The sequence below is a fragment of the Mustela lutreola genome, chromosome 8 (genome assembly GCF_030435805.1).
Source record: "Mustela lutreola isolate mMusLut2 chromosome 8, mMusLut2.pri, whole genome shotgun sequence".
In the NCBI taxonomy this organism is placed as follows: Eukaryota; Metazoa; Chordata; class Mammalia; order Carnivora; family Mustelidae; genus Mustela; species Mustela lutreola.
The window spans coordinates 127,735,124-127,762,856 of NC_081297.1; the positions used below are offsets into that span (position 1 = coordinate 127,735,124).

The 27,733-nt window shown below is 34.7% G+C and overlaps 1 protein-coding gene across 4 annotated transcripts in view; it reads left to right on the forward strand.

Moving 5' to 3' along the window:
- The window catches only part of NEDD1 (NEDD1 gamma-tubulin ring complex targeting factor), a 48,754-nt gene that overhangs the window by 8,466 nt on the left and 12,555 nt on the right, over positions 1-27,733 (forward strand). For 3 of the 4 annotated variants that reach the window (XM_059186587.1, XM_059186583.1, XM_059186584.1), the window contains 7 exons: positions 1,085-1,201; positions 4,198-4,338; positions 18,307-18,536; positions 19,971-20,172; positions 20,558-20,753; positions 25,234-25,362; positions 27,685-27,729. In XM_059186587.1, the coding sequence (XP_059042570.1) occupies positions 1,085-1,201; positions 4,198-4,338; positions 18,307-18,536; positions 19,971-20,172; positions 20,558-20,753; positions 25,234-25,362; positions 27,685-27,729 (1,060 nt within the window). The remainder of the gene's footprint in view (positions 1-1,084; positions 1,202-4,197; positions 4,339-18,306; positions 18,537-19,970; positions 20,173-20,557; positions 20,754-25,233; positions 25,363-27,684; positions 27,730-27,733) is intronic. The other variant, XM_059186586.1, reaches the window with a different exon arrangement.

The window sequence follows — 27,733 nt, forward strand, 5'->3', positions numbered from 1 at the left end:
AAGAAGGCCAGAGTGGCAGGAGAATTAGTGGGTGAGGAGGAGGATGGTGAGAGATGAAGTAGGGTTTGAAAGCCAGGTTAATGAGTTTGGAATTTATTCTAGGGCTGATTGGCATTGTTTAAATGGGAGAGTCATGATCTGATTTGCATTTTTTAAAGGTCATCCTGCTTGTGAAACCTAGAATGTAGGGGAGTCAGGTCAGAAGTGGGACAACCAGTTAGGAGGCTGCTGTTCTTGTGGTTCTGTGGGGTTCGGATTAGTGTGTTGGTAGCAGCAGTATGTTATGTTAGTGTGGGAATTCAAAGACTTACAGTAGATGGCAGGTAAGGAGAAGTAGTATCAAGGGTAATTCTGGACTGTTACCTTGAGAAACTGAGTGGATGGTCCCTTTTCAGACGTGAGGAAGAGTGTAGAGGTAGGTTCTGAGGATCTCATGTTTGAGTCTTGGGCTCCTTTGTAGGGGGACTCTGTTGTGAGATTTTTGGGCAAGTATCTTGTCCTCTTTACGAACTTTCCCAAGCCTCTACCTTCATCTCAGGTCATGGTCTCAGGGTCCTGGGATCGAGCCCCATATCGGGCTCTCTGCTTCTCAGGGAGCCTGCTTCCCTCTCCCTGCCTACTTGTGATCTCTGCCTCTGTCAAATAAATAAAATCTTTAAAAAATAAAAATAAAAAAAAATAAGGTCTCTTATGTTTAGTGTTTCCTGAGCTGTGGGCTGATTCTAGATTCAAGAATCAAGATACTCTGTGAAAATGCAAGAGTAGGTTTTACTAAGGGGCAATATAAGGGCAAGTAAGCCATGATGGGAGGCCAAGACTTGCTGGTGTTCCCTAAGCTTCCTCTGTCAGCTCTGTTCTATGGAGGAGAACACCGCTCTTGTTGAGTTCCTTTTGAAGCGTTTTGAACTCCTTTCAAGCTGTTGGATGCATGTGGAAGATGATGGGAGGTGAATCTGAGTCTTAGAGTGTTTGTAGCATTTAATTCCACAAATGTTTACAGAGTGCTCGCTAAGTGTTGGATGGGACTTGAAAGTGAGCTCTGGGCTCTGTTAAAGTAAGGTAACTTTTTTTCTTTCTTTAATAGCAAAAGCAAACATGTGTCAGTTTAAATTCCACATCTATGTATTTGGTAAGTGGAGGCCTGAATCACACTGTTAACATTTGGGATTTAAAATCAAAAAGAGTTCATCGATCTCTTAAGGTAAGCAACTTACTTTAAAAAAAAAAAAAAATCCTTGTAGTAATGAGTATCTTATGATGTTTAGAGTATTTGCCAAACTTTTTTAATTTTGAGCTTTTATGATAAAATAAGATGCTTCAGAATTGAAGTGAGATTTGTTAGGGAAAATAAAGATGATATTTAAGTCAAAAAATTTTTTTGGTATGTCACTAATGCATACTATTGGTGTTTAAAACTTTTCCTCTGTTCTTTTCACTTAGTTCTGCTCTTTTTTCAGTGAACCACTTCCTTAATTTTTTCTAAAGTATGAGTTGTCATCAGAAATCTTTTTTTAAGTCTCTTTGAAAAAATGAGGGTGGTTTTGGGATGGCTGTAATCAACTTACTAATCAAAGTTGGGGGTTTGACTTCTTAGTTCTCTAATGTATATGGTTGTGGCTATTTGTGTTATTTTGTGTGTGTGTGTTTTCATCTTGGTAATGAACTATTTTATAAAATTATTATTTACAATTAGTGTTTCTTTAAATAATTAGCTCTCTGTAGTTTTAGAAAATAAAAATATTCATCACATGAAAGCTTCTGGGTTATGATGATTTTTTTGGAATTCTCCTTTTCACTATAATGTACTTCAAATATTTGGAAATTCACCTTTAAACTTAATTTTCATTTTCATATGCCTTTAAAAAACTTTTAATATGAAAAATTCTAGCCATATTAGTATACACATTCATCTGACTTTGATCATCAACTCATGGCCAATATTATTTTATATGTGCTCTTATCTACTCTATAATAAGATTACTATATAGGCTCACTGTCAGATTATTTTAAAGCAAATGCTAGACACATTATCATTTTGTTAATGTCAGATGTCATTGGGTTAATTCTTACTGAGGAAATTATATGTAGAAGAATGATTTTGTTTTAAACAGAAATATAATCCTGTAATTATTGCATAAAATATTACCTTTGGAAGTTCATTATTTTAGATATTAGCTAAACTTTGGAAAGCCTTATGGAAAATTGAAGTGTTGCCAATAATAAGAATCATTAACTCTTATTGAGTTATTTGATATGCCAGCCACTGTGCCTAACGTACGTTTATTCTTTGTGTCACAAGAATTCTGCAAAGCAGGTAGTACTATTTCTGTGAACCCGTGGAAAACACCGGCTCAAAAATATTAAAGAGCTTGTTCAGAATCAAACAGCTAGTAATGACAAAGATGAGTTACAAACTCAGATATTATCCATTGTTTAATTTTTTTAATTATAAAATTGAATTAAAGCTATTCAGAGGGATATACCTACTATGAAAGAGATTATTTTACAGAATTGAGAAGAGATTTGAAGGCTGTGGCCACTTCTGTCACATACTCTCATTTATTTTAGGAGCATCACTTACCCTAACTCTATGGCGTGGCATAATCCCACTTATTTTTCTATCCTCAGTTTTCCCAGTTACTTCAGATAGTTGTGTCTCTTCTCATTGTTTGCAACTCTTAGAGTACTTCATTTCTTTATTCATTCAGTTACCAAGTATTTGACTGAGTAATTGCGATAGTGGGAAATCTAATCTTCACCTTTGGGTCTCTTCTCTGTGGTGCTCTCCCTGGAAACACAATTTCTGGCACTTGGTAGGTGCTTACTCAATATTTGCTGAATGACTTGTTTTCCACAGTTAAAATAAGGAAGATACCCGCTTCATTATAAAGTCATAGAAATTGTATTGGAACTCATGTTCATAATTTTCCAAATGGGACCTTTGTACTAAATAATCTGCTTTTTTCCTTCTCATCAGACAATTTTTCCTCAGGATAGCAATTTTTTTTTTTAAGAGAGTATAATAAAGTTTAAAGATGCCTGTAGACATGCTCAAAGGACCATTTGAAAACATTGGATTTTAAGTAGAATATTATAGCTACTTTTCTTGATATTAATTAATCTAATTATTAGATACAAAAGTTAGTTTATTTATATTATTAAGATACAACAACAAACTGTTAAAAACTACACTTCTAACCCTGATCACTTTTCTATGCTTCTGCTAGATATCTCTAATTTGATGTTGGAAAATACAGTGCTTGTGAATCCCATTTGTTTAAAACCAGTTTTGTTTCCTCAAAGTGGATTCCTCTTTGGATTTGGAGACAGCCTTGTATAGAGAGGAAAATAGGCTTTGGGCTTTGACCTGGATTTGAATCTTGGATCTGCCACTTAGTAGTTATGTGAGCTTGCACAGATTTCTTAACCTTGTAGTGAACTTGTAGTTCATGTAGTGAACTTGTCCATGAAATGAGAAAAGTGAGCTTGCCTCCCAGGATTCTTCTAAAGTTGAATAAGAATTCATAATGTTCCCAGCAAATGAAAATAACTGCTGTTGTGTCTCAGCTATGCCTTGCTTATTCTGGCTTTGGAGCTTTTGTTTTTGCTCTCTTCCATTTCGTGTGTCTGGTTTCTTTCCCCCTCCCCTGCTTATCATTTATTTTTTCTTTACTGTTGAACTAGAGCTTTATGTCTTCCCCACAGCTGCTTCTGTGAGTTCAGGTCACAGTCATGCCTCTTTCTTGTTCCTAGGACACTTTGCCTCTACTACTCATCTAGCATTCCTTCTGCCATTTTCAGGTTAATTTAAATGTCCTATCTTTTCACTGAACCGTGATTCTTTCAAGGCCAGGGATTCTCATAATAGTCAACTTGGAATAAATGTTACTTGTCAGTTGAAGGTAGACATAATGCGGTCTAGAAAATTACCTTTCCCTTTTGTCTTTTGTTTCTAAGTGTCTGCTCATTATTACAGTTACGAAAACTAAATCTCTGTTCCCCGAGAAGACTTGGTGTTGATCAAATAGTTTCCTACTCATTTAAGTAATTTTTTTTAGGTTATTTGAGGAAGATGTTAAAGTAGATATTAAATTTACAAATACATGATATTTACAAAAAGTGTAACTTAGAAAAACATGAAAATGTGCAGTGCGAAGATTATATGGCAGTGTACTTACTTTCATTTCTTTCTTTTAGGATCATAAAGATGAAGTAACTTGTGTCACATATAATTGGAATGATTGCTACATTGCTTCTGGATCTCTCAGTGGTGAAATTATTTTGCACAGTGTAACCACTAATTTATCTGGTACTCCTTTTGGCCATGGCAGTAACCAGGTACAGTTTATATTTATTCAAATCAGAGTTGATGAGGTAGATTTTGAATTATCTTACATAAGATAGTGATTTTAAGTTTTCAAAATTAAGTATTTTAAATTTGCATTTAGCTTGCTTAAAAAACTTAGAGCTAGCTGTTTTTTAATGGTATTGTTTAAAAATATTCAAATAACAAGGTAATTCATACTAGATCATGTTGCCTACATGAGTTCAGTTATGCCATTGAATATGCTCCTAGAATATAACTGTATATGACAAAATATAAATAGCTTTTGGGTAGGTTAAATCTGAAATATAGATATTAATCTTTATAACATCACAGTTATCGTAGCTCAGATTATGTCAGCTATAAGACAGATACTTCTGTTCATAAATGCTTTTTGGTGGATGTATGGTTGAGTGTATTTAGGCACATGGTTAATTGAGCTTTGATTTTTGTGTAAATATGTGAAAGCGAAAGTCCCAAAGCTTATTTATGGACTTTCGGGTTAATACAGGAGTAGTGAGGGAAGCTTTATGAAGGAAAATTAGTCAAGTAATTTTCGTTCCTTATGTAATATTCATCTGTAAAATTTGTAAAAGAATTCAGTTAATTGAAATCTAAGAAATCTAAGTCTTGGCTAGCTTTCTGTGATATTCTCCATGGAGATTTCCAATGAGGTGCAATGTCTTTTAATTCTTACTTTTTATTATAATCGTTTTGGCCTTAACTATTATTGGATAAAATACAGGAGCTCTTCACTTTTGAAAAGCAGTTTTTGAGATCATGATTTGAATAGTATATATTTAGTGTTTGAGGAAATTTTAATGGATATTAAAAACAGAAAAAAGTCTTTTCAAGTTTCTTATGTATTAGATAAACATAAAAATGGTATTATAGATGACTGATATGAAACAATGTTACAGTGATTCAGAGCAGTTAGAACTACTTGGGAGTACAATAGGGAAGAGTGAAGGAGGGAGGATTTCATCTGGGTCTAATACTTAAAAAAATTTCTAGTTTGTTTTACTATAGTATAAATTGGCGACTTTGCTAATTACTTGATCCTAATTAATATTAGGTTTAGCTCTTTACATTCCCACTTTATAGGTGGAACCATGTCTTGTTTCTTGGTCCTCAACCATTATCCAGCTTTGTACTTTATATGCAAAAGATACTTAATAAATATTTGAGTGGATTCAGAGATAACAGAGATCTTAATAGGCTAATACAGAACTTTGGGAGATGGATATTTTGTATGTAGGAAATCTAAAGAACTAAGGAAGGCACATAGGTTTCTATATAGAGCCAATGTGAAAAAGGATTGGAAAGATAAGTATGAGCCTAGTGTTAATGTGGAACTTTGAATGCCAGACCAAAGATTCAGCTTATATTTTGGAAGGCATTTGAGAAGTTAATCAGAGTTTTTGATTATTTGAATGTCAGAATCCTAGAAACCTGAACTGAAAGAAAGTCTTTACAGGTAATTCCACTTTCTGCATTTTATGCATGTGGATAAGTGATTTGCCACAGAGAACATATTGTCATAAAAGCAGGAAGTAATATTTTGTTTTTGTCATTCCTTTTTTGGTTATTTGATATTGAGACATAAAGCCTAAGCATTGGAACTATAGTGAAAAAAATCTAATCTAGTGTTCACATGTCTTGCATTTTAAGGAAATTAATTTTCTTTCTTCCTTTCCAATTTTTTTTTTTTTAAGATTTTTGATATATTAAAAGCATGACACATTTAGATTAAAAGTTCTGAGCTGACTTTTTAGTAACATAAAAGTTAGGTCAGATACCTACCATGTATACTCTTATATTTCAGTTTTTATTGTATCTTGCTAGAGAGTTTTTCTTGTTTATTTGTTTTTTTGTTTTTTTGTTTTGTTTTTTGATTAAAACCAGACATGAAGCAGGGTGCCTGGGTGGCTCAGAGGGTTAAAGCCTCTGCCTTCAGCTCAGTCATGATCCCAGAGTCCTGGGATCGAGCCCTGCATTGGGCTCTATGCTTAGCGGGGAGCCTGCTTCCCCACCTCTCTCTACATGCCTCTCTGCCTATTTGTGATCTCTGTCTATCAAATAAATAAACAAATCTTTAAAAAAAAAAAAAAAACAGATTTGAAGGAATAGTTCTGAAAACATTAAGTTTAGTTTTTGCTCTTGGCTTTATTATGTGCAGGGTATTTAAATTTCTAAAATTAAGATATGATTTAAATAATAAGGTGCCTACATCTTAAGTATATAGCTTGATGAATTTTTATATATGCATACACCTGTGTAACTACCAGAAGGTATAGAACATTTCTGGTTTAGGTATAGAAGGTATAGAACAAGATATAGTAAATTTCTGGCACACCTGGGGACTCCATCTTAACCCTTCCCAGACACTACCTCATATTTCTTAAAGGAATTGAATGTGTCTGGTTTCTCCTAGTCTTCACTATTTGCCTTGTTGCATGGAATTACCTCATACTGTTTTACTACTGTGTTGTTTTCCATAATATGAATATGTCACAGTTTGCTGATGGACATTTGCATTGTTTCTAGTTTTAGCTGTTAGAATACAGCTTCTGTGAATATTATTTGTGTGTGTCTTTTTGTGGAGACTCGGTTTCATTTGTCTTGAGCAAATACTCAGGAATGAACTTGCTTAGGCAGCGCCTAAGACCTGGTGTGGGTCTTAGCATAGGCTTTGTACTTTACTTTACTGGAAAGTGCCAAAAAGCTTTTTTTTTTTTTTAAATTAAATTTATTTATTTTCATCATAACAGTATTCATTATTTTTTCACCACGCCCAGTGCTCCATGCAATCCGTGCCCTCTATAATACCCACCACCTGGTACCCCAACCTCCCACCCCCCCGCCACTTCAAACCTCTCAGATTGTTTTTCAGAGTCCATAGTCTCTCATGATTTACCTCCCCTTCCAATTTCCCCCAACTCCTTTCTCCTCTCTAACTCCCCATGTCCTCCATGCTATTTGTTATGCTCCACAAATAAGTGAAAGCATATAATTGACTCTCTCTGCTTGACTTATTTCACTCAGCATAATCTCTTCCAGTCCCATCCATGCTGCTACAAAAGTTGGGTATTCATCCTTTCTGATGGAGGCATTATACTCCATAGTGTATATTGACCACATCTTCCTTATCCATTCATCCGTTGAAGGGCATCTTGGTTCTTTCCATAGTTTGGCGACCGTGGCCATTGCTGCTATAAACATTGGGGTGAAGATGGCCCTTCTTTTCACGACATCTGTATCTTTGGGGTAAATACCCAGGAGTGCAATTGCAGGGTCATAGGGAAATTCTATTTTTAATTTCTTGAGGAATCTCCACACTGTTCTCCAAAGAGGCTACACCAACCTGCATTCCCACCAAGAGTGTAAGAGGGTTCCCCTTTCTCCACATCCCCTCCAACACATGTTGTTTCCTGTCTTGTTAATTTTGGCCATTCTAACTGGTGTACGTTGATATCTCAATGTGGTTTTAATTTGAATCTCCCTGAGGGCTAGTGATGATGAACATTTTTTCATGTGTCTGATAGCCATTTGTATGTCTTGATTGGAGAAGTGTCTGTTCATATCTTCTGCCCATTTTTTGATATGATTGCCTGTTTTGTGTGTGTTGAGTTTGAGGAGTTCATTATAGATCCTGGATATCAGCCTTTTGTCTGTACTGTCATTTGCAAATATCTTCTCCCATTCTGTGGGTTGCCTCTTTGTTTTGTTGACTGTTTCCTTTGCTGTGCAGAAGCTTTTGATTTTGATGAAGTCCCAAAAGTTAATTTTTGCTTTTGTTTCCTTTGCCTTTGGAGACATATCTTGAAAGAAGTTGCTGTGGCTGATATCGAAGAGATTACTGCCTATGTTCTCCTCTAGGATTCTGATGGATTCCTGTCTCACGTTGAGGTCTTTTATCCATTTTGAGTTTATCTTTGTGTATGGTGTAAGAGAATGGTCGAGTTTCATTCTTCTCCATATAGCTGTCCAGTTTTCCCAGCACCATTTATTGAAGAGACTGTCTTTTTTCCACTGTATATATTTTCCTGTTTTGTTGAAGATTAATTGACCATAGAGTTGAGGGTCCATATCTGGGCTCTCAACTCTGTTCCACTGGTCTATGTGTCTGTTTTTATGCCAGTACCATGCTATCTTGGTGACCACAGCTTTGTAATAAAGCTTGAAATCAGGTAACGTGATGCCCCCAGTTTTATTTTTGTTTTTCAACATTTCCTTAGCAATTCGGGGTCTCTTCTGATTCCATACAAATTTCTGGATTATTTGCTCCAGCTCTTTGAAGAATACTGATGTAATTTGATTGGAATGGCATTAAAAGTATAGATTGCTCTAGGCAGTATAGACATTTTAACAATGTTTATTCTTCTGATCCAAGAGCATGAAATGGTCTTCCATCTTTTTGTGTCTTCTTCAATTTCCTTCATGAGTGTTCTGTAGTTCGTCAAGTACAGATCCTTTACCTCTTCGGTTAGGTTTATTCCTAGGTATGTTTATGGTTCTTGGTGCTATAGTGAATGGAATCGATTCTCTCCTTTCCCTTTCTGTATTTTTATTGTCAGTGTATAAGAAAGCAACCGATTTCTGCACATTGACTTTGTATCCTGCCACATTGCTGAATTGCTGTATGAATTCAAGTAGTTTGGGGTGGAGTCTTTGGGTTTTCCATATAAAGAATCATGTCATCTGCGAAGAGAGAGAGTTTGACTTCTTCATTGCCAATTTGGATACCTTTTATTTCTCTTTGTTGTCTGATTGCTGTTGCTAGGACTTCTAATACTATGTTGAACAAGAGTGGTGAAAGTGGGCATCCTTGTCTTGTTCCTGATCTCAACTGGAAGCTTGCAAGCTTTTTCCCATTGAGGATGATATTTGCTGTAGGTCTTTCTTAGATAGATTTGATGAAGTTCAGGAATGTTCCCTCTATCCCTATACTTTGAAGCGTTTTAATCAGGAACGGATGCTGGATTTTGTCAAATGCTTTTTCTGCATCAATTGAGAGGACCATGTGGTTCTTCTCTTTTCTCATATTAATTTGTTCTATCGCATTGATTGATTTGGGAATGTTGAACCATCCTTGTAGCCCAGGGATGAATCCCACCTGGTCATGGTGGATAATCTTTTTAATGTGCTGTTGGATCCTGTTTGCCAGGATCTTGTTGAGAAACTTAGCATCCATATTCATCAGTGATATTGATCTAAAATTCTCCTTTTTGGTAGGCTCTTTGCCTGGTTTGGGGATCAGGGTAATGTTGGCTTCATAGAAAGAGTCTGGAAGTTTTCCTTCTGCTTCAATTTTTTGAAACAGCTTCAGGAGAATAGGTGTTATTTGTTCTTTGAAAGTGTGGTAGAATTCCCCAGGGAATCCATCAGGTCCTGGGCTCTTGTTTTTTGGGAGGTTTTTGATCACTGCTTCAATCTTGTTACTAGATATCGGTCTATTCAGGTTGTCAATTTCTTCCTGGTTCAATTTTGGGAGCTTTCTAAAGTGCTTGTGACATTTTACACTTCTGCCAGCAATGTTGGTGAGATTCGGTTGCTCCACATTTTTTCTAATACCAACTATTGTTTATCTTATTAGTTATAACAATTTTGATGGTTGTGTTGGTATCTCATTGTGGTTTTAATGCGCATTTCTGCATGTTGGATGTGTTGGGTGTATTTTCATTTGCTTTCTTTTGTGAAGTGACTGTTCAAGTTTGTTCTTCCTTGTGTTTTGTTACATGTGGTTTTTTTCTGATAGATTTATAGTTTTATATTCCAGATGGAGTAATCTTTTGGATATGCATGCTACATATATCTTCTTTTAGTCTAGAGCTGGCCTTTTAACTCTAATGCCTCTTTAAAAAATGAACAGAAGTTCTTAAATTTAATGAAATCTAGTCTAGTATATCACTTTCACTTATAGATGCTGCTTTTTGTGTTCTCTTAAAAGAATGTTGCTTGCCCCAAGGTCTTAAAAATGGTGTCCTTTGTTTTCTTTTAGATAAAGCTTTATTGTTCCCTCTCTCTCTCTCTCTTTTTTTTTTTGTTTGTTTTACTTTTAGATGAAGCTTTATTGTTTTACCTTTCCCACTTATGTCTATTATCATCCATTTAAAATAATTTTTGTGTATGGTGGAAGAGTTAGGATTCACCTTTCCATACAGGTGTATATTTATGTCACCATTATTCATTGCAAAGAGCATCCTGTTGCCACTGGGGTGACTGTAGGTAGTGAGAGGGTTTGGAGAGCATTCTGGGCAGAGGTTATCACCTTTGTAGAATCCTTACTACCATTTCCTGTATTTCAAGCACTGTGATTAATGATTTATATTACATTTTCTCATTTAATGTTTGCTACTCACTTGTGAGATGTATGTTACAAACTTTTTTTCATTTTTTTATTTTCTCATTTTTCATTTTACAAGTAAGGACTTTTAGATTGCAGGACTTTTAACTGACTGTTTTGAAGTTCTGTTCTTTAAGAGTGGTAGCTCTGTTTTCTTTGGGATCTCTTTCTAGCTCAGAAGCAGCTGAATGTATAAAGATTTGAGAATCCAAAGCTTCTGGAAACTTTGCGGTAGTCTTTTGTCACTTTAAAGATATTTTAAAATTCTAGGTGATACATAGGTCACTGTATTGTTGGTTTTCAAAGGATTTTCATTGATTATTTGCATAGCAAAACTGAATTTACATTATCTTCTAGTTGAGGAAAACAGTAATGCTGTAGGCTTATCTCTTATGTTAGGTCACCTGAGATTTTCGTGTGTCTTCTGCCTCCTGCTACCACAAGTCAGCATCTCCATAGAATCTTCAGTATAGTTCTGTATTGCAGGTACACATTTATTTGGAGAGCTAGCTGTGTGAACCTGGACAAGTTATTTAACTCTCAGGCCTCCTTTTCTTTATCTGTTGAGTGAGAATGAGAATACACTTTCAGTAGAATTTTATATTTTCTTTGTTTTGAGGGCTAAATGAGATGCTGAGTGTGTTTAGCATTGTTCCTAACATTTGGTAGGGGATCAGCGAACGTCAGTGAGCATTTAATGAATAATCATATTAAATCATTAAAATAACTTTTATGATTTACTTTTCCAAACTGGTTTGAGTATCTTTAGGTTTAAATGTATTCCTTCCAAACGCCTGCTAATTTGCATGTTGTAACTTGACCTCAGTAATCATGTTTTGTGTATTTGACTTAGAAAAAGGAAAGCATTAAAGAAAGTGAGGAAATTGAACTGGAGTATTTTAATTTTTACCCCTTCCCATGAACAAATGTTTGTATGTGTTATGTGTATTATATTATTTCATTTCCCCCTGTACTTTTTACACAGAGTGCCGGGACTAGGAAATAGCATTTGGTCACTGTGTAACTATGCAGTTTCAGATTTTTTAGTGAAGAAAGTCAGGTTTTCATGATTCTGCATACTTATCTTTCCCTTTTACAAGCTTTGTAACTGAAATCTTTGGAGTGTTTTGTTTTCCCTACAAATCATTTTGATATGTGTATTTTACCTGTTGGTGACTAGACGCATAGATGCACAATCTTCTGAGCCACCCAGGCATCCTCATGAACATAATTTTTTAATGGCTCCATAGTATCCCATTGTCCAAATGCCACAGTTTAAACATTCCTGTATTTTAGGTACTTTCCAAAGTTTTATAATCATAATGAGCATGAGCATGAGCAATGCGCAATGAGCACCTATATTAATATTGCTTCCAGAGTATGCGTTTTCTGCTTTTTGACTTTTTCTCTGACATAAATTCTCTTTTGGTGTAATTCAGTAGCAGGCTCACATTTTTTTCTCCTTGAACTATCATTTTTGGTCTCAAACGTTATTAATAATTTAAGTACTTTTTTCCTTAGAGGTCACTTGTTTCTTTTTTCTTAGATGTCCAAAGGAGACCAATAGATAGATAGATATTTGTTTAAAGTCCAGTAATTTTGTTACTTGATTTTGGTTGATCTGTCTTCTATTCATAGGGACATGGTGTACTCATTTACTATGTAGTTTCAGATCTTTTCTTTCAGGGAAGTTTTCTTGAATTACTGCTCTTAGTATTTGTTATTTTCTGTATTTTTTTTCTTTATTAGATCGTCTAATCTTCACTGATTTATTACTTTCCAATCATTTTAACTTTTTTCCTTATTTTTAATTTTCAAAAATTCCTTCCTTTTTTTCCTATCTCTTAGGTGCTATCTGTTGTGTTTATTCATTCTTATATTCCTTTTAAATTAGCCTTTATTTTTGAAGAGACTTTTGAAATTTCAAATTCTTTGCTAAGTTCTAACACCTCATTTCTAGGTTTTCTAATTCTGATTTACATTGTTTTTTAATGTCTTGTATCATTTTATTTTTTTGCTGGTCATCTCCTGAAAGTGCCTTTCTTCTTGTTTTCATAATAACTTCATGTGGGTTTATCTGTGGAGTTAGTCACCCTGAACTTCTACACAGAGATGGGGTTTAGGGTATCTTTTTTAGCTTTATAAGCTCCCTCCTGTTTTTGGTTAGTTTTGTTTGTTTTAATGATGATGTGTTTTCTGAGATTGCCTAGCTTTATTGCACTGACTGACTTGTATGTCTCCTTCAGCTCTTTTGACTCCATCCTGTTCAGGTTTACGTCCACTCCTATTATGACACTCCTAATAGTGTCTCCTTAGTGTGGTGCCCTGACCTAGGAGGAAGGCATCTCAGCTGATCAGTTTAGGGAGTTCATTGCAGATAAACTTCTCTAGCTCTTCATACTTTTCTGTAGACCTTTGGATAGTCCCAGCGGTCCAGCAGATATTCCTGGTTTCAGCTGAGCTTGTCAAATTGGCCACTATGCTTTTTTTTTTAAATACCTATTGGCTATTTGGGGCTTTCCTATTCTCAGAGATGTCTCATATTTCCCGTTATTGCCTTCTGCCTCCTTTTGCATAGATACTAATACTAGGAAGGGTTTGTGGCTGCTAATTGTTTGACCTGTTAGCATGTATTTTGGGGCTTGTGGGGATCCCTGATTGTTTAGTTTTGTTGTAAATGTTCATGGGATTTTACTTTTGCTGTCTGTGTAAAACACACACACACACACACACACACACCCTCAGTTATTTAAACTCACTGCACCAGGGATCCCCAAGGACAGGCTTAATGATTCATTAGGCGTTCTCACAGAACTCAACATATAATCATACATATGTCCATGATTTGTTACAATGAAAGGGTACAAAGTAGGATCAGTACAGAGAAGAGGTGCATGGGGTGAAGTCCTGAGGAAACAAGGTGTAAGCTTCGAAGCAACCTCTTTCAGTGGAGAGTATGTATTTAATTTCCCCAGCATCAAATTGTGACATGTATGTAGTGCTATCCACCAGGGAAGCTCATTAGACGTTCATTGCCCAGAGTTTTTAACGGAGGCTAGTTACCTAGGCACCCTCTATGTAGCATATATTGAAATTTCTAACTTCCAGAAGGAAAGCAGCTGTTCAGCCATGGTCCAGTCATAAACCATATCTTACATGCTAATAGTTTCGGTACAGTGAGCCACTTTTATCAGTCAGTGAGTCGCTCTTATCAGTTAGGGCAGTGGAAAACCTCCCCAAATCCCAGACACCAGCCAAGGGCCAGCCTTGAGATATAGGACTTTCTAAGGATAGGCAGTTCAGGCCTACTTGTTAAGTCTTTTCTGCATGTGCGTGCACGCGTGTGTGCACACACACATATACATGGGGGAATTCAGAGAGATTCAGAAGCCTGCCGCTTGTAACAGCTAACTTCTCAGTCTTTGAGTTGAAAGGGTTTTAAGCAAAAAAAATATGTTCAGATTTCTAGTTTTGAAGAGGTTATTGCCGCAGCAGTGTGAGGGATGGATAGTAAGCCACTGAGAATGAAGTGGGCAGTATCTCCAGTGATATTTGATTAGTGCTTGAGACAAGACCCTGGGACTTAAGAAGAGGGAGGGGATGGAGTTGAAGGAATACTGTGTATTTTTATATGTTTGTATGTGTTTATATATATATATGTATAGTATCTGTTGTATACATATATTTGTATGTATAGTATCTAGTATATATGTATATCTACATATATATGTATTTAAGTACACACATTACAGATTATAAAGCTATAATATATATTAGAGATTATAAAGCTGTAATAATATATGAATATATATTCTTATCTCTGTGAAGGTAAGGCTTTTCTAAGTATAAGAACAAAGTTATAAGTTAGGGGGACGTATTTGATAAACTTACATGCATAAAAACTTAAAAGCTGAAAAAAAGGCACTATTTTAAAAAAATTAACAAAATTGAAAGAAAAATGGGAAAATATTTATACTTATGAGAGCTTTAATGTCCTTATTATAGTAAGATCAGTTGCAAATTGGGATTTTAAAAAATCTTAATAGCCCAGTAGAAAATAAGCAAAGTAGATTAATGTGCAATTCACAAAAGAAGGAAGACAGTTGGTCACTTAGCATTTTTCAACCAAGAACCTTTAAAGCATGGACAATAGTGAAATACAAATTCTTTCATAAATTAGCAGTTTTTAAAAGTGATAGTAGTTAGAGTCTTGGAAATTGGAAATAACCTAAAGGTACAACATTGGATTATTTAGATAAATTGATATATATCCATGTATTATCCAGCTGTTAAAATCATGTAGTAGAAAATATTAATGACATTGTGGACTTTATAATAATAAAGTATGATCCCAGGTTTTCTGTTTATACTTAATACACACAAACATACATTCACACAGAAAAACATTTAAACAGTAAAACTAAGACTTATTTACAACAAAACTTATGTTAACCAATTTTTTTGTAGGTGGTAGGATTATGGATGTGTTTTTCCTCTTCTTGTGTGTGTGTGTGTGTGTGTGTGTGTGTGTAAGATTTTATTTATTTATTTGAGAGAGAAAGAGACAGTGATGGAGATAACAAGAGAGAGCAAGAGTGGAAAGGAGAGGAAGAAGCAGGCTCCCTGATAAACAGGGAGCCTTCTGTGGGCCTGGATCCCAGGACTAAGCTACCTAGATACTCCATGTTTTGTTTTGTTTTGTTTTGTTTGCAAACATTTATGAAAACTGTGGGGCCAACAAACTATGACCCAATTGCTGGCCATTACTTTTGTAAATAAAGTTTTATTGGAACGCAGCCATGCTCATTTATACTGCTTTCGTAGTACAACACCATAAAATATTTACTGCCTGGCCCTGCAAGAAAAGTTTGCCAACCCTTGATCTATAGTGAGGGATGCACTTTTCATACTTAGAAACATATATATCTCCACAAGCATATGCACTCTTACATAATAGTATTGTACGAAAAAATGGCATTGCTGCTTACAGGGTTGTTTTTTCATAAGGTTCTTCGCAATATATATATATATATATATATATATATATATATATATATTTTTTTTTTTTTTTTTTTTTTTTTTTTTTTCTTTTTCTTAGAAATGGTTTGAATCTGGAACCAGGTAGGGGCTGGTAATACTAACATGTATTAGTACTTATTTTAAATATAATTTAGTAGACTAATACTTCATTTACCCAGGTCATTGAGTACTCTTTTAATGATACTCTAAAGACTTGATAATTTAATAGGTCAGAAAGTATCCGAGGGATAGAGGGGAGACATTTAAAGAAATTAGTTTGGCTGATTAAGGGTCTTTTACAAAATATATGTAGAAGATGTTCAAATGGATATATAAACAATGAAGAATGAGCCACAAGCCTGTGAGGGTAGTGGCAACTTCTGCTGTTCACATGGCTCTGTGCAGAGAGTCTGTTTAATCCTTAGAACAACTTTGACTGGGAAATAAGAGCATTTTTTGTTTTGTAGATGAGAACACTGAGACTTGGAGAGTTTAAGTAATTTACCCAAGACCCTACAGAGTTTGGCTGAGACCCTGCTTGAACCCAGGTTATCTGAGAGGAAGATTTATGGTTATTGTTAGCCTTTTTTCTTTTCTTAAAGGGTTGTCATATAGGGACACAGAATATGAAGCAATATGTAGAATTTAGGTTTTGACTTAATCAAGAAATGCATTTTTAATTATTTATAAAGTCTCATTATATGAAGTAGTAAGCTCCTTATTCCTTGCTGTATTCAAGTAGATTCTGGATGACCACCTTCCAGTAGGAATCCTGTGGCTAAGAGATTGAATTCTGTGTACTTAATGGATCTATGAGATCTATGTTTTATGGTGATAGTTTTTTTGTTTTTTTTTTAAGGTTCTGCTTGTGTATTTAATCTAAATTTAGATTATATGAAGGACCATAAGTATATAAACTCTTAATGTGCTACAGAATTTTTTTTTAATTAACGTTTTGCTAGGTTGATAGGTGACTCTATAAACAATCGCAATTCACTAAGGATCTCTGTCCTTTTTTTTTTTTTTTTTTTTTTAAGAGAGTGCGCTTACGGGTGGAGGGAGGGTCCGAGGGAGAGAGAGAACCTCAGGCAGACTTCACAGTCATCATGGAGCCTGACACAGGACTTGACCTCATGACCCTGAGATCATGATCTGAGCTGAAATTAAGAGTTGAACACTTAACGAGCTAAGTCACCCAGGTGCCTTCTATGTCTTTTATATAGTGGTCCCAGTAGTTTATTTTTCCTTGAGTGTAGACCAGAGGAAAGATTTGTCTGTTGGAGTTAATATACTTTTTCTCAATAAAAATGCAAAATATAAGCCAATATTTTCTCTTTGTACTCTAACTGTATCAAAATGAAGAGCCATATATAATACATGACCATAGTAATTATCTTAACATTAAGGTGTCTGGTAACAAATACTCCTTTTGTTTCCTTAGACAGAATTTATTTTGTATTATTCATAAATATTTTTGTTATTGAGGGCTGATATATATTATTTTGAAAATCTTAGCAATAGGTAGTATATGAGTTTTTAAGATATAGAAGCTGTGATTTCTGTGTGGTTTCTAGTGGTATATAGAAGCTTTTGGAGTATGATAGATTAGACAGAGAAAAACAAAAAAACCCTTCAGATTTGACTTTTGTTTTGTGTCAGATTTATCCGGAACCTATATATATAGCTACTGTCTGCTTACTGAAGCCTGATTCACTGCTTTATTTGAAACTGTAAACTTAACTCTTTGAAAACCAGTTTCCCACTGCTAGGGATTCTACTATTAATTTCTATACTTATATTGCTGTTTCTGTGCAGGGAAAAATTAGCTTAAATGTAAGATACTTAATCCTCAGCTCAGTAAGTGATAATATCAACACATGTTTGAAAGCAACATTTTAGGAAAAGTAGATAAAATTCATCTAGGTGTAATTCAAGATCTGTTTACTCAAACTGGATCTTTGTTTATTCTGATCCAGCAGAAACTAGAAAGAGAAAATGTTTCTACTATACCCCAAGGGATGCGTGTTTAGAGAAAGGCCAGTATTGCCCTCAGACTGAAGCTTTTGAAAGGATATAGTCTATTCCTACTCTAGAGTGTTGTCAGTTCTTTCTTTGTGGTTTAGTTAATTTTTTATAATACTTCAGATGCTAAATTGCCAGTACATCAAATGCTCAGATTCAAAAAATATATCCAAATATATTAAATATGTAGAGAAAATAAATTTGAAATATTGCTTATTTTCTGTCGGTGTTCTCTTATTCATGATTAGGCTGTGATTAGCTACTGGGCCTTTTATTATGGTAGGGTTCCTAACCCTGTAGTCAATCTCAACTTGTTATATTTTTCCTTTACAAAAGGGGAGGTTGAGGTAACTCTATTCCAAGATAATAAAATAATGACAAATGTTTAATTACTAGAATATTGGTATGTATTAGGATCATCTTTTAGTCCATTAAGTGATTTTTATAGTTGTCATAGTTGAAACCTGTTACTCTATAAACCAGAAAGTCCTAAATCCCCTGTGACTAGTGTGGTTGACTGTTGCCATTATTTATATTATATAAAATGTTCTTATGAATGCTTAAAATTGCATAAAATTTATTCTTATCTTTACAGTCTGTTCGGCACCTGAAGTACTCCTTGTTTAAGAAATCACTACTGGGCAGTGTTTCGGATAATGGAATAGTAACTCTCTGGGATGTGAATAGTCAGAGTCCATACCATAACTTTGACAGTACACATAAAGCTCCAGCTTCAGGCATTTGTTTTTCTCCTGTCAATGAATTGCTATTTGTGACTATAGGTTTGGATAAAAGAATCATTCTTTACGACACTTCAAGTAAGAAGTAAGTGTGACATGATCATTTCTTAATTTAGTAACAAATAACTATTATCTCATTAGCAGACATTTGTGATTTGCATAGACCTCTGATTAATGTTTGGGAGATCTTAAGTTTGTGTACTTGTTATCTAAAAGGATAGAATTTTCTCTTTTTCTTCCCAAGCAGGAAAAAGTACATGAGATGTGGATATTCTTTAGAGTACATCTGGATGACAAATGTTGAGGATAGCATGTTAATGATTGCACATCTTTATTTTAGCATGAAGGCACAGTATTCTTTTTCAGAAATACAACTAGATATGTGCATTTAAAAACAATGTGATTAATTTGCCTTAAAATTAATTCATTTTCAAGAGCAGGGTTTCTAAACTATTAATATTTTGGGCTGGATAATTCTTGCTTATGGAGGCTATCCTGGGCATTGGAGAATATTTAGCAGCATCCCTGGCCTCTATCCAACAGAGGCCAGTAGCACTCCCAATATTAGAAAAAGTAGCAAAATTGCCCCCATTTGAGAACCACTGATCTAGAGCTAAAGGGTACACAATCTTCTAAGTATCTGGGTCCATTGTGCCTTCTTATAAGTGTGCTTAATTAGCTATTAAAAAAAAATGGGACAAGAGTGCTATGGGTATATTCAAGACACCTGACAATATCTAAAGATTACATGGAAGAAAATGGTAATGTTTTGACTAGGGAAGGACCTTCTGTCAGTCCTTGTTAATGCTTACTGTTACTTGTTTCATTTTCTTCTTTTAAAAATTCTCCTTTTTATTCTTTCTTTTTGAACTTTACCAAGAACCTTAAGTCAGTAAGCATTTCTCTCTCAGACCGGATAGCTGTGGCAAAGAGCCCAGCTTCAGCAGTTCAGTGTCCATATCTCAGTGATCAGCAGTTCAGTGTCCCTGTATAAGCTTCATGAGGATCAAGCTGTAGGGATTCTGTTAGCTTTTTCTCAAGAAATGCACAGCTGGAAGAGCAGAGTAGCAGCTGCTCCCCTGCGAAAGGTCATAGTCCTCTTGAGACCTGAGCAGGTCAATAAATGGAAGGGGGATAGTTAGGGTCTCCTTAACCCTGAGGCTAGAGCCCTTGTTTGTGGAGTAACACCCAGGAAGTCTGTCATACTCACTGTGGAAGTAGTAATTACTCAAAGAAATAGTTGCTGCTTCTAGACAATGTGGAACATACCAATTGGAAGTGAATAGAAGAAAGAGGATGGAGTGTTCAGCAGTTCGTTTAGATGCTGTTGTATTAGAAATGTCTTAAGTCTAGTTCTGAATTTATGCTTTATACAAATATTTGGGATGCATATTTCAAGTAACTTTGCCAAACTTTGCCAGTAACTTTGGTTTTGGCACATAGCTGTCTATATGTCACATACGCTTCTATACCTGTATAGGCTCACATATCTAGGTATACTTTGTTACCCTTTTCAAAGGCTAGTGAAAACTTTAGTGGCCGACACCCCTCTAACTGCAGTAGACTTCATGCCTGATGGAGCCACTTTGGCTATTGGATCTTCCCGGGGGAAGATATATCAATATGATTTAAGGATGTTGAAATCACCAGTTAAAACCATCAGTGCTCACAAGACATCTGTGCGATGTATAGCATTTCAGTACTCCACTGCTCTTTCTAAGGTAAGGTATTTTCTTTCTTTTCATTGCTTTTGATTTTACTAAATAAGTCCAGTTCAGAATATGGAAATCATATTTTGTCTATTAAATGCAGTGTAGTTTTACTATTTAATCATTTTTATATGAAAGCATTTTAAATGACTTTGGTACAAAGCCATTTGATACTTGGTTTTAAAACTATTTTTTTGTACTTAATTCTCATATTTATCTCTTTAAAAAATACTTTAAAAGGCTTTTTCCTTCAGCAGAAAACTCGGATCCACCAGCAGGCTTAGGATTTGTAAGGGAAATTATATATATTTTTAACCTAACAGGGAATTGATAAAATATTAATGTATAGTATGGAGCACTAGAAACCTGAGCTTTTAAATATTCCATTACATTTCAGTCAAGTTTAAATAAAGGCTGTTCAAATAAGCCCACAGCTGTGAACAAACGAGCCATTAATGTGAGTGCTACCAGTGGAGGAGTTCAGAATTCTGGAATCGTCAGGGAAGCAGCCACCACTCCTATTGGCACGGCTTTACCACAGCCCATGACAACAGCCGGGGGGAAAGGAGCAGTTGCTGTTCAAGACAAAGCAGGTAAATGCTGCTTATGTAGAGTTTGTGTAGTTTCCACCCACCACAACACCGCAAATAGATCATTAGCGCTTTCTTCGAGAACCTAGAACTCAAATTCACTTGTGTATTCAGGTAAAATTATTAGTAGATAGTGCACATGGAAGAAGTGACCATTTTAACTTGAGCTATAAATTTTTTAAAAATTAATGAAAGGTACTTATTCTGTTTAGCTGAATTTTTGTTGTAAGAAATATTATCTTAAAAACAGAATAATGCCAATTCAGAAATTATCCTGAATGTCACTCCAGATTAGATGACTTTCCGTTGTGTCTTCAGATTCAATCAATAGAGAATATGATTCTGTGGTGCTATCATTTTGATTTGATCTCTGAGTCACAAAAACTATTAATGGCTTCTTTTATTTCATATTCAGAATGTAAAGTAAGTTAATGAAATGAGTATATTTAAGTGCAGAATAGTGCCTGGCACATATTAAGCAGTATATTAGTAGTTTATTAATGAAAAATAAACAAAAGTGTTACAATTTTTAAGTAATTTCTTCTACTCTGATAATCATATTGATGAAATGGTTCTTAAAGAATTCATTTAGACTTTGTGAAGGTGTAATATGATGATAAACTTCCCTGTATTTACTGTAGAGAATACCCTTTTTCTCTAAATTACTGAAAACATTTTTTCTTTTAATTTTAAGAAGTTATGCTATACTGTCAACTTGCAACATATTTTTAAGTCTGTATGGTAGCGGCACCTCAGCGGTTGAGTTGGTTGAGTATCAGACTCTTGGTTTTGACTCAGGCAGTGATCTTGGGGTTGTGAGATCAAGTCCCACTCGTTGGGCTCTATTCTCAGTAAGGAGTCAACTTGCAATTCTTTCTCTCTCTCCCTCTGCCCCTACCCCCACTTGCATGCAGCCTCTCTCTCAAATAAATAATCTTCAAAAAAATTAAAAAAATTTTAAGAAGTCTGTATGATATACCACTGTGTTTCCAAACTAGTCTCATTAGAAATGCACATATCTGTGTCTTTTTAAGGTTTTAGGACAAGTACTTAACTTGGACAAAAATATTTGTTGTACCTTCTCAGCATGAGTTTACGATTTTCAGGTACAGCAAAACTTTAATTTGTTATCCTTGATAGTATGGAATGGTTTCAAAAAATATGTAATAAGTATATATCTTCATTATAAATTTTCTGTTAGTATCTACATTATCCTTACATAAAAGTCATTACATATTATATAGAAAAATAATTAATTCCTAATTTAAGAACTCCCAGAAACAAATATTATTCCTGTATCCTTAGAATAAGAAATTCATTTTGAAATATAACTTGAGTCATGTTCACCAAATTATTGAATTAACTATATTATAAAAATCATCATTTTTAAAGATTATTTTATTACTGTTGCTTCTACTCATAATTTCCAAAATTAAACAAAATTTTCTCTAATTTACTCTGAGCTTTCTGAAGTCTCCTGTTATTCATTTAGTTTTTAATAAGGAAACTCGTGTAACAATGACAGCATTAATTAGGAAATGCAAGAGTTGGGTATGCAGGGTCACTGATTAATGATAACTGTTGGCTGATTAACAAAGTTTCTGACAAAATGAATGTTTGCTCTATACCCACAGAGTTAGAAACTTTAGTTTATTAATTTTATTTGAAATAATTGCAAACTTATAGGAAAATTTCAAATATAGTACAAAGAATTCCTGAGCTCTAGTATTCCATTTAGCTGATTCAGTGTTTTATAAATTTTGCCATATTTGCTTAATCATTTGCTTTCTCTGTCTCTCTCTCACACACACACACACACACACACACACGCACATACACACACACACTTTCCCCCTTCTGAAACACTGAGAGTATGTTAAGTGTACATCTTAGGTCCGTGACTTCCTACCAGCATAACTCTGGAGAGTTTTCTTAACTACTCTGATTCTTATTTTCTCTTCCATAGATAATACTTAACTTTTAGGGTTATTGTGAAAACCAGAGAAAATGTATCAAAGTGCCTGGCACATGATAGGCAATCAGGAAATTTTGGTTTTGCTGATTTTGTCATCACGGTTATCATCATTTGCTATTACTGTTATTTTAAACTTCCTGTAAAATGAATCTGAAATTGGAAAAAAGTTCACGTTACTTCTATTAAAGGTATCAACCACTGCATCCCCCCCAACAGGGCACAAGGGTTTGCCTTTCTCCGCATGCTCGCCAATACCAGTTGTTTCTTGTGTTGTTGATTTTAGCCTTTCTGACAGGTGTGAGGTAATACCTCATTATGGTTTTGACTTGTATTTCCCTGATGATGAGTGATGTTGATCATCTTTTTGTGTGTCTGTTGGCCATCTGGATCTCTTGTTTGGAGAAATGTCTCTTCATGTCTTCTGCTCATTTTTAAATTAGATTATTTACTTTTTGGCTGTTGAGTTTTATAATTTCTGTATGTATTTTGAATACTAACCCTTTATCAGACATGTCACTTGTAAATATCTTTTCCCATTCTGTAGGTTGCCTTTTAGTTCTGTTGTTCCCTTTGATGTGCAGGAGCTTTTTATTTTGATGCAGTCCCAGTAGTTTATTTTTGCTTTTGTTTCCATTGCCTTAGGAGACCTAAGAAGAACTTTCTATGGCTGATGTCAGAGAGGTTGCTGCTTATGTTCTCCTTTAACACTTTAATGGTTTCAAGATTTTAATGGTGGTCATGTCTCACATTTAAGTCTTTAATCCATTTTGTGTATGGTATAAGAAAGTGGTCTATTTCATTCTTTTGCATGTTCTTATCCACTTTTGTTGAAGAAACTTTTTCCTACTGGATATTCTTTCCTGCTTTGTCAAAGATCAGCTGATCATATGGTTGTGGGTTCTGTTCCGGGTTTGCTGTTCCACTGATCTCTCTGTTTCTGTTTTTGTGCCAGCACCATACTCTCTTGATGAGTACAGCTTTTCTTAACTATAGAGAACAAACTGATAGTTACCAGAGGGGAGATAGTGGGGGAGAGAGGGTGAAACAGGTGATAGGGATAAAGGAGTGCATTTGTTGTGATGAGCACCTGGTGTTGCATGGAAATGTTGAATTACTATATTGTACCCCTGAAATTATTACATGGTATGTTAACCAACTGGAATTTAAATAAAAACTTAAAATAGAGAACTTCTGCAGACTTATTGCTAATGCTCATTTTTGGTAGGAAAACACTCGTTTAAGAAGTAAATGTCTTTAGTGCTACTTCAAATGATACCAAACTTCTTTCTTAAAGTTCTAGAGGCTAAAGTTACATATTCATACATGTTTAAAGACCTAGAAGGAGAGAAAATTTCTACTTTATAACAGTTTAACTCTTGATGTAAACACTTCAGTGACAATGATGTACAAATGTTCAGTAATATTTTAACATTTTATCAGCTGTTACTAGAAAAGTTTATTTTATTTGCCAGTTTTGGACATTTTTGGATATGCTGGCTGTTCTTTGTTTTTATCCCAGCTTTTCACTTTTCATTTGGGACCAAGAAGGCAAATAAAGCGCTATTTTAAATGTAGTACAGGGGAGACCTAGGTGGTACAGTCAGTTGAGCATCTGACAGCTCAGGTTGTGATCTCAAGGTTGCGCATTCCTGAATTCAAGCTCCAGCCCAGTCGGGAGTCAGCTTAAGACACTCTCCCTCTCTTTCTGCCCCCCCACATAAGCCTTTTAAAAAAATGTAACACAGTAACATGCTACCAATTAAAGTAGCAGACTTTCATCACAGCTCTTAAATCAGTAGAACTCATTCTTCAACCCAAAAATGACCAAGAAGCTACTGAGCCCACAGAGTTCCTCTTACAAATGCCTTGCACCATATACTGGCAGGGAAAATAAACTGCTGCACACTTCTTCAGTGTTGTCTACTATGCTATTTATGACTTTAGTGTTCTGGTTTCTTTTGAAACTCTTAGAAAACTATCCTGAGGCTAGTAAAGTCATCTGAAGTCGATAATACTGAGAGCAGGGTTAAGCTTCCACAGTTAGTGAAGGAAGAGGCAGAAGAGGGAGAAAGGAGATCCATTTACTGCAGTTGTGGAAAGGAACTAACATTACTTGAATCTTGCTCTATGGTAGGCATCGTGCTCTATGCCTTACAGACTTTTTTAATCATTTGTAGATGCACATAAAAGGAGCCCGTTACAACAGAAGTTGGTTGTGTTCAGTATTTAAGAGGGTAGCAAAGTATATAAATCATTCTGGGAGAATTTCACCAAAATGGCTAAAATAAGGTGTTATCACTTAAATAAGTAGGTTATTTGCTTTTGAGAAGCCCTTCGTTCCATGCAAATCATGGTTAACTGAGCTGTTGTTAACATTTTCTTTTCCTGGTGCTCACAGATGTAATATTACCAATATATGCATAATACATTAATTTTTAGAATCTAGCTTCTGTGGTACATTTATTCAGATGTAGTAACAGTTATTTTTATATCTAATTTTCCTATAAGGTTTGCCTCGAAGCATAAACACTGATATTATATCTAAGGAAACGGACAGTGGGAAAAATCAGGATTTCTTCAGCTTTGATGATACCAGAAAAAGTAGTTTAGGTGACATGTTCTCACCTATCAGAGATGGTAAGTCTGTTCAGATCAGAGGATCATGTTCTTTTGCTGGCAGTCATTACATTTTTATTCTAGCTAAAAGATGTGGGTAATAGCTTCAGTCTGACTGTGTTCATGACAGTTGCTAATTTTCTCAGTCCCTGGGGTGGTATCTTTTCCTTTGCCCTGATATTTCAGATGTTACCATTCTGAAGTATATGCTTGTCATTTTCACATGGGAACTATGCAAATAGCTCTCAAGTTAGCATTTTAATTTCCACAGAAGTTTCTTAAAGGAAGTTTTGCCTCCATAGGCAGTTTTTTCATTATATCTGCTTCTAAATAAATCTTCTCAAAATCTTTGATATTTTTGATAGGCAAAAAAATATCTTTCTAACCTAAAAAATTTTAGATTATTAATATCTAATTGGTATATTTATTCATTGTTTTCATGGAGAAATATGGCTGGGTGATAGATTGCCTCATCTTTTACACTATGTGAAAATCACACATACACACACACACACACACACACACACCCCATTGCTGGTAGATATTGCTACTAAAAAGAAAATAAAAAAAACTTTACCATTTTGATAAATAGAAACATTATATATCATTGTTCATACTATATGAACTAGGCACATTGGTTGGCTGTGTTTTTTTGATACTGATACTCATACTGTTTCATTAATTGGGTAGTCTCACTGCTAACAGCAGTATTATTAACAATATGGGTAAATTTCTAGAGCATCATTTGGCAGGTTAAACATTCACACTCTTTGGCCTGTTAATTCTATTTCTATAAATTTACCTAATAACTTGTTTAGAGAATCTCACAAAGATTTGTATGTACTGTTTTTATTTTTTTTAATAATAGCAGAACTCTGGAGCATATTTAAATGTCAACAGTAGCAGAATGTTTAAATTGTTACATCATGATCTTAAAAATTTCATTTTTTACTTCAAATTGTCTGTTTTTCCAAACTTTCTACAATTAATTTCATAATCAGAAAGAAAACGTACACATGTGATGGCACAGCATTATTTAGTGTATTCTGCCATACCGTGGCCTGAAAATGACTACTCTAATTGCCAGGTCAGATTTTCCCATCTTCTACCTAATGAAAGAGGAAGGATTCCTTTCTTTCAGGACGAAGAGGGTCAGACTACATAGTTAAAGAATAAAGAGAGGAAAGATGTGGGCAAAAGAGGGAAAGGTGGCTTGAGCTAGAGTTGAGAAAGGTTTTGAGGTTAGTAACCATCTGGAAGCTTTGGCTTATGATAACCCCTGGGGTAACTTTTGAATTGAAGAATGTAGGGAAGGGATTTTTTTGAAAGGGTTTTGAGTTATAAATGAAATTCTCTTTAATGGTTTTTAAAAGAAATGAATAAAGGATAGAAATTCCTCTTTACTTTTTTAGAAATATGATTAGAATTTGAGCTATATGCCCTTCATTTATTAGCATTTCATAGTATTAATGAAAGAACATGTGTACTAAATACAGTACCGGTTTTCACTGTCAAGAGATATATATTTTGATTTCAAGAATGTGACTCTCCTTAGGTAAAAGGCTGAATCTGTGCTTCAGTTTCATCTTTTAAATAATACTTCTGCTAGAAAACTAATAACTTCTTAAAGTGTATGCATGTTGTGTAGTTACTAGGTATATATACACACATGCAGGTAGATGGATGGGTGATACTCCTCCCACTATGATAATCGTGTATGGTAATTTATTGGCCATTTGACCTTTTTTATGACTTGTGCCCATTTTTCTATTAATTTGCTAAAATGGAGTTAGGCCATTTTTGGTTTTTAATTGCAAATGAAAAGTATTATACTATTGGAATGTTCTTATACATATTCTGCCATTAAAATGAATACTAATAAAATTTATTTTTTTAATATCATTGTGATGCTCCCAAACTATTTTGACATTGTTTCAATTGATCCTCAAAACAATCTTGTGAGATGGTCAGGACATTTTTCCCATTATATAGATGCAGAAGCTGAAGTTTAATTGTATTAAAAACTTGTTGTCTAAGGTCATAGAGCTATTAAGTGGTATAGGCAGAATTGGATTATAGATTTCTGGAGCCTACTGCAATGCCTTTCTAGTATACCTTGCTGTCTCATTAAATGACCCTATACCATAGAATTACTCTTCATATTTGTTGCTATCTGTGCATGAAGTGAAAAGAATAAAAAGGGAAGTTTATAGAGTCCCAGCTGTTACTTCACTCAGATTTTCCTTCTTAAAAAAGAACTCTTTGGGGAATGAATAGGAAGCTTAAGTTGCTATGGCTTATTTTTCACAATTTTAAAAATTTGATTTTCTAATTTTATTATAGATGCTGTGGTTAACAAGGGAGGTGATGAATCCATAGGCAAAGATGGTAA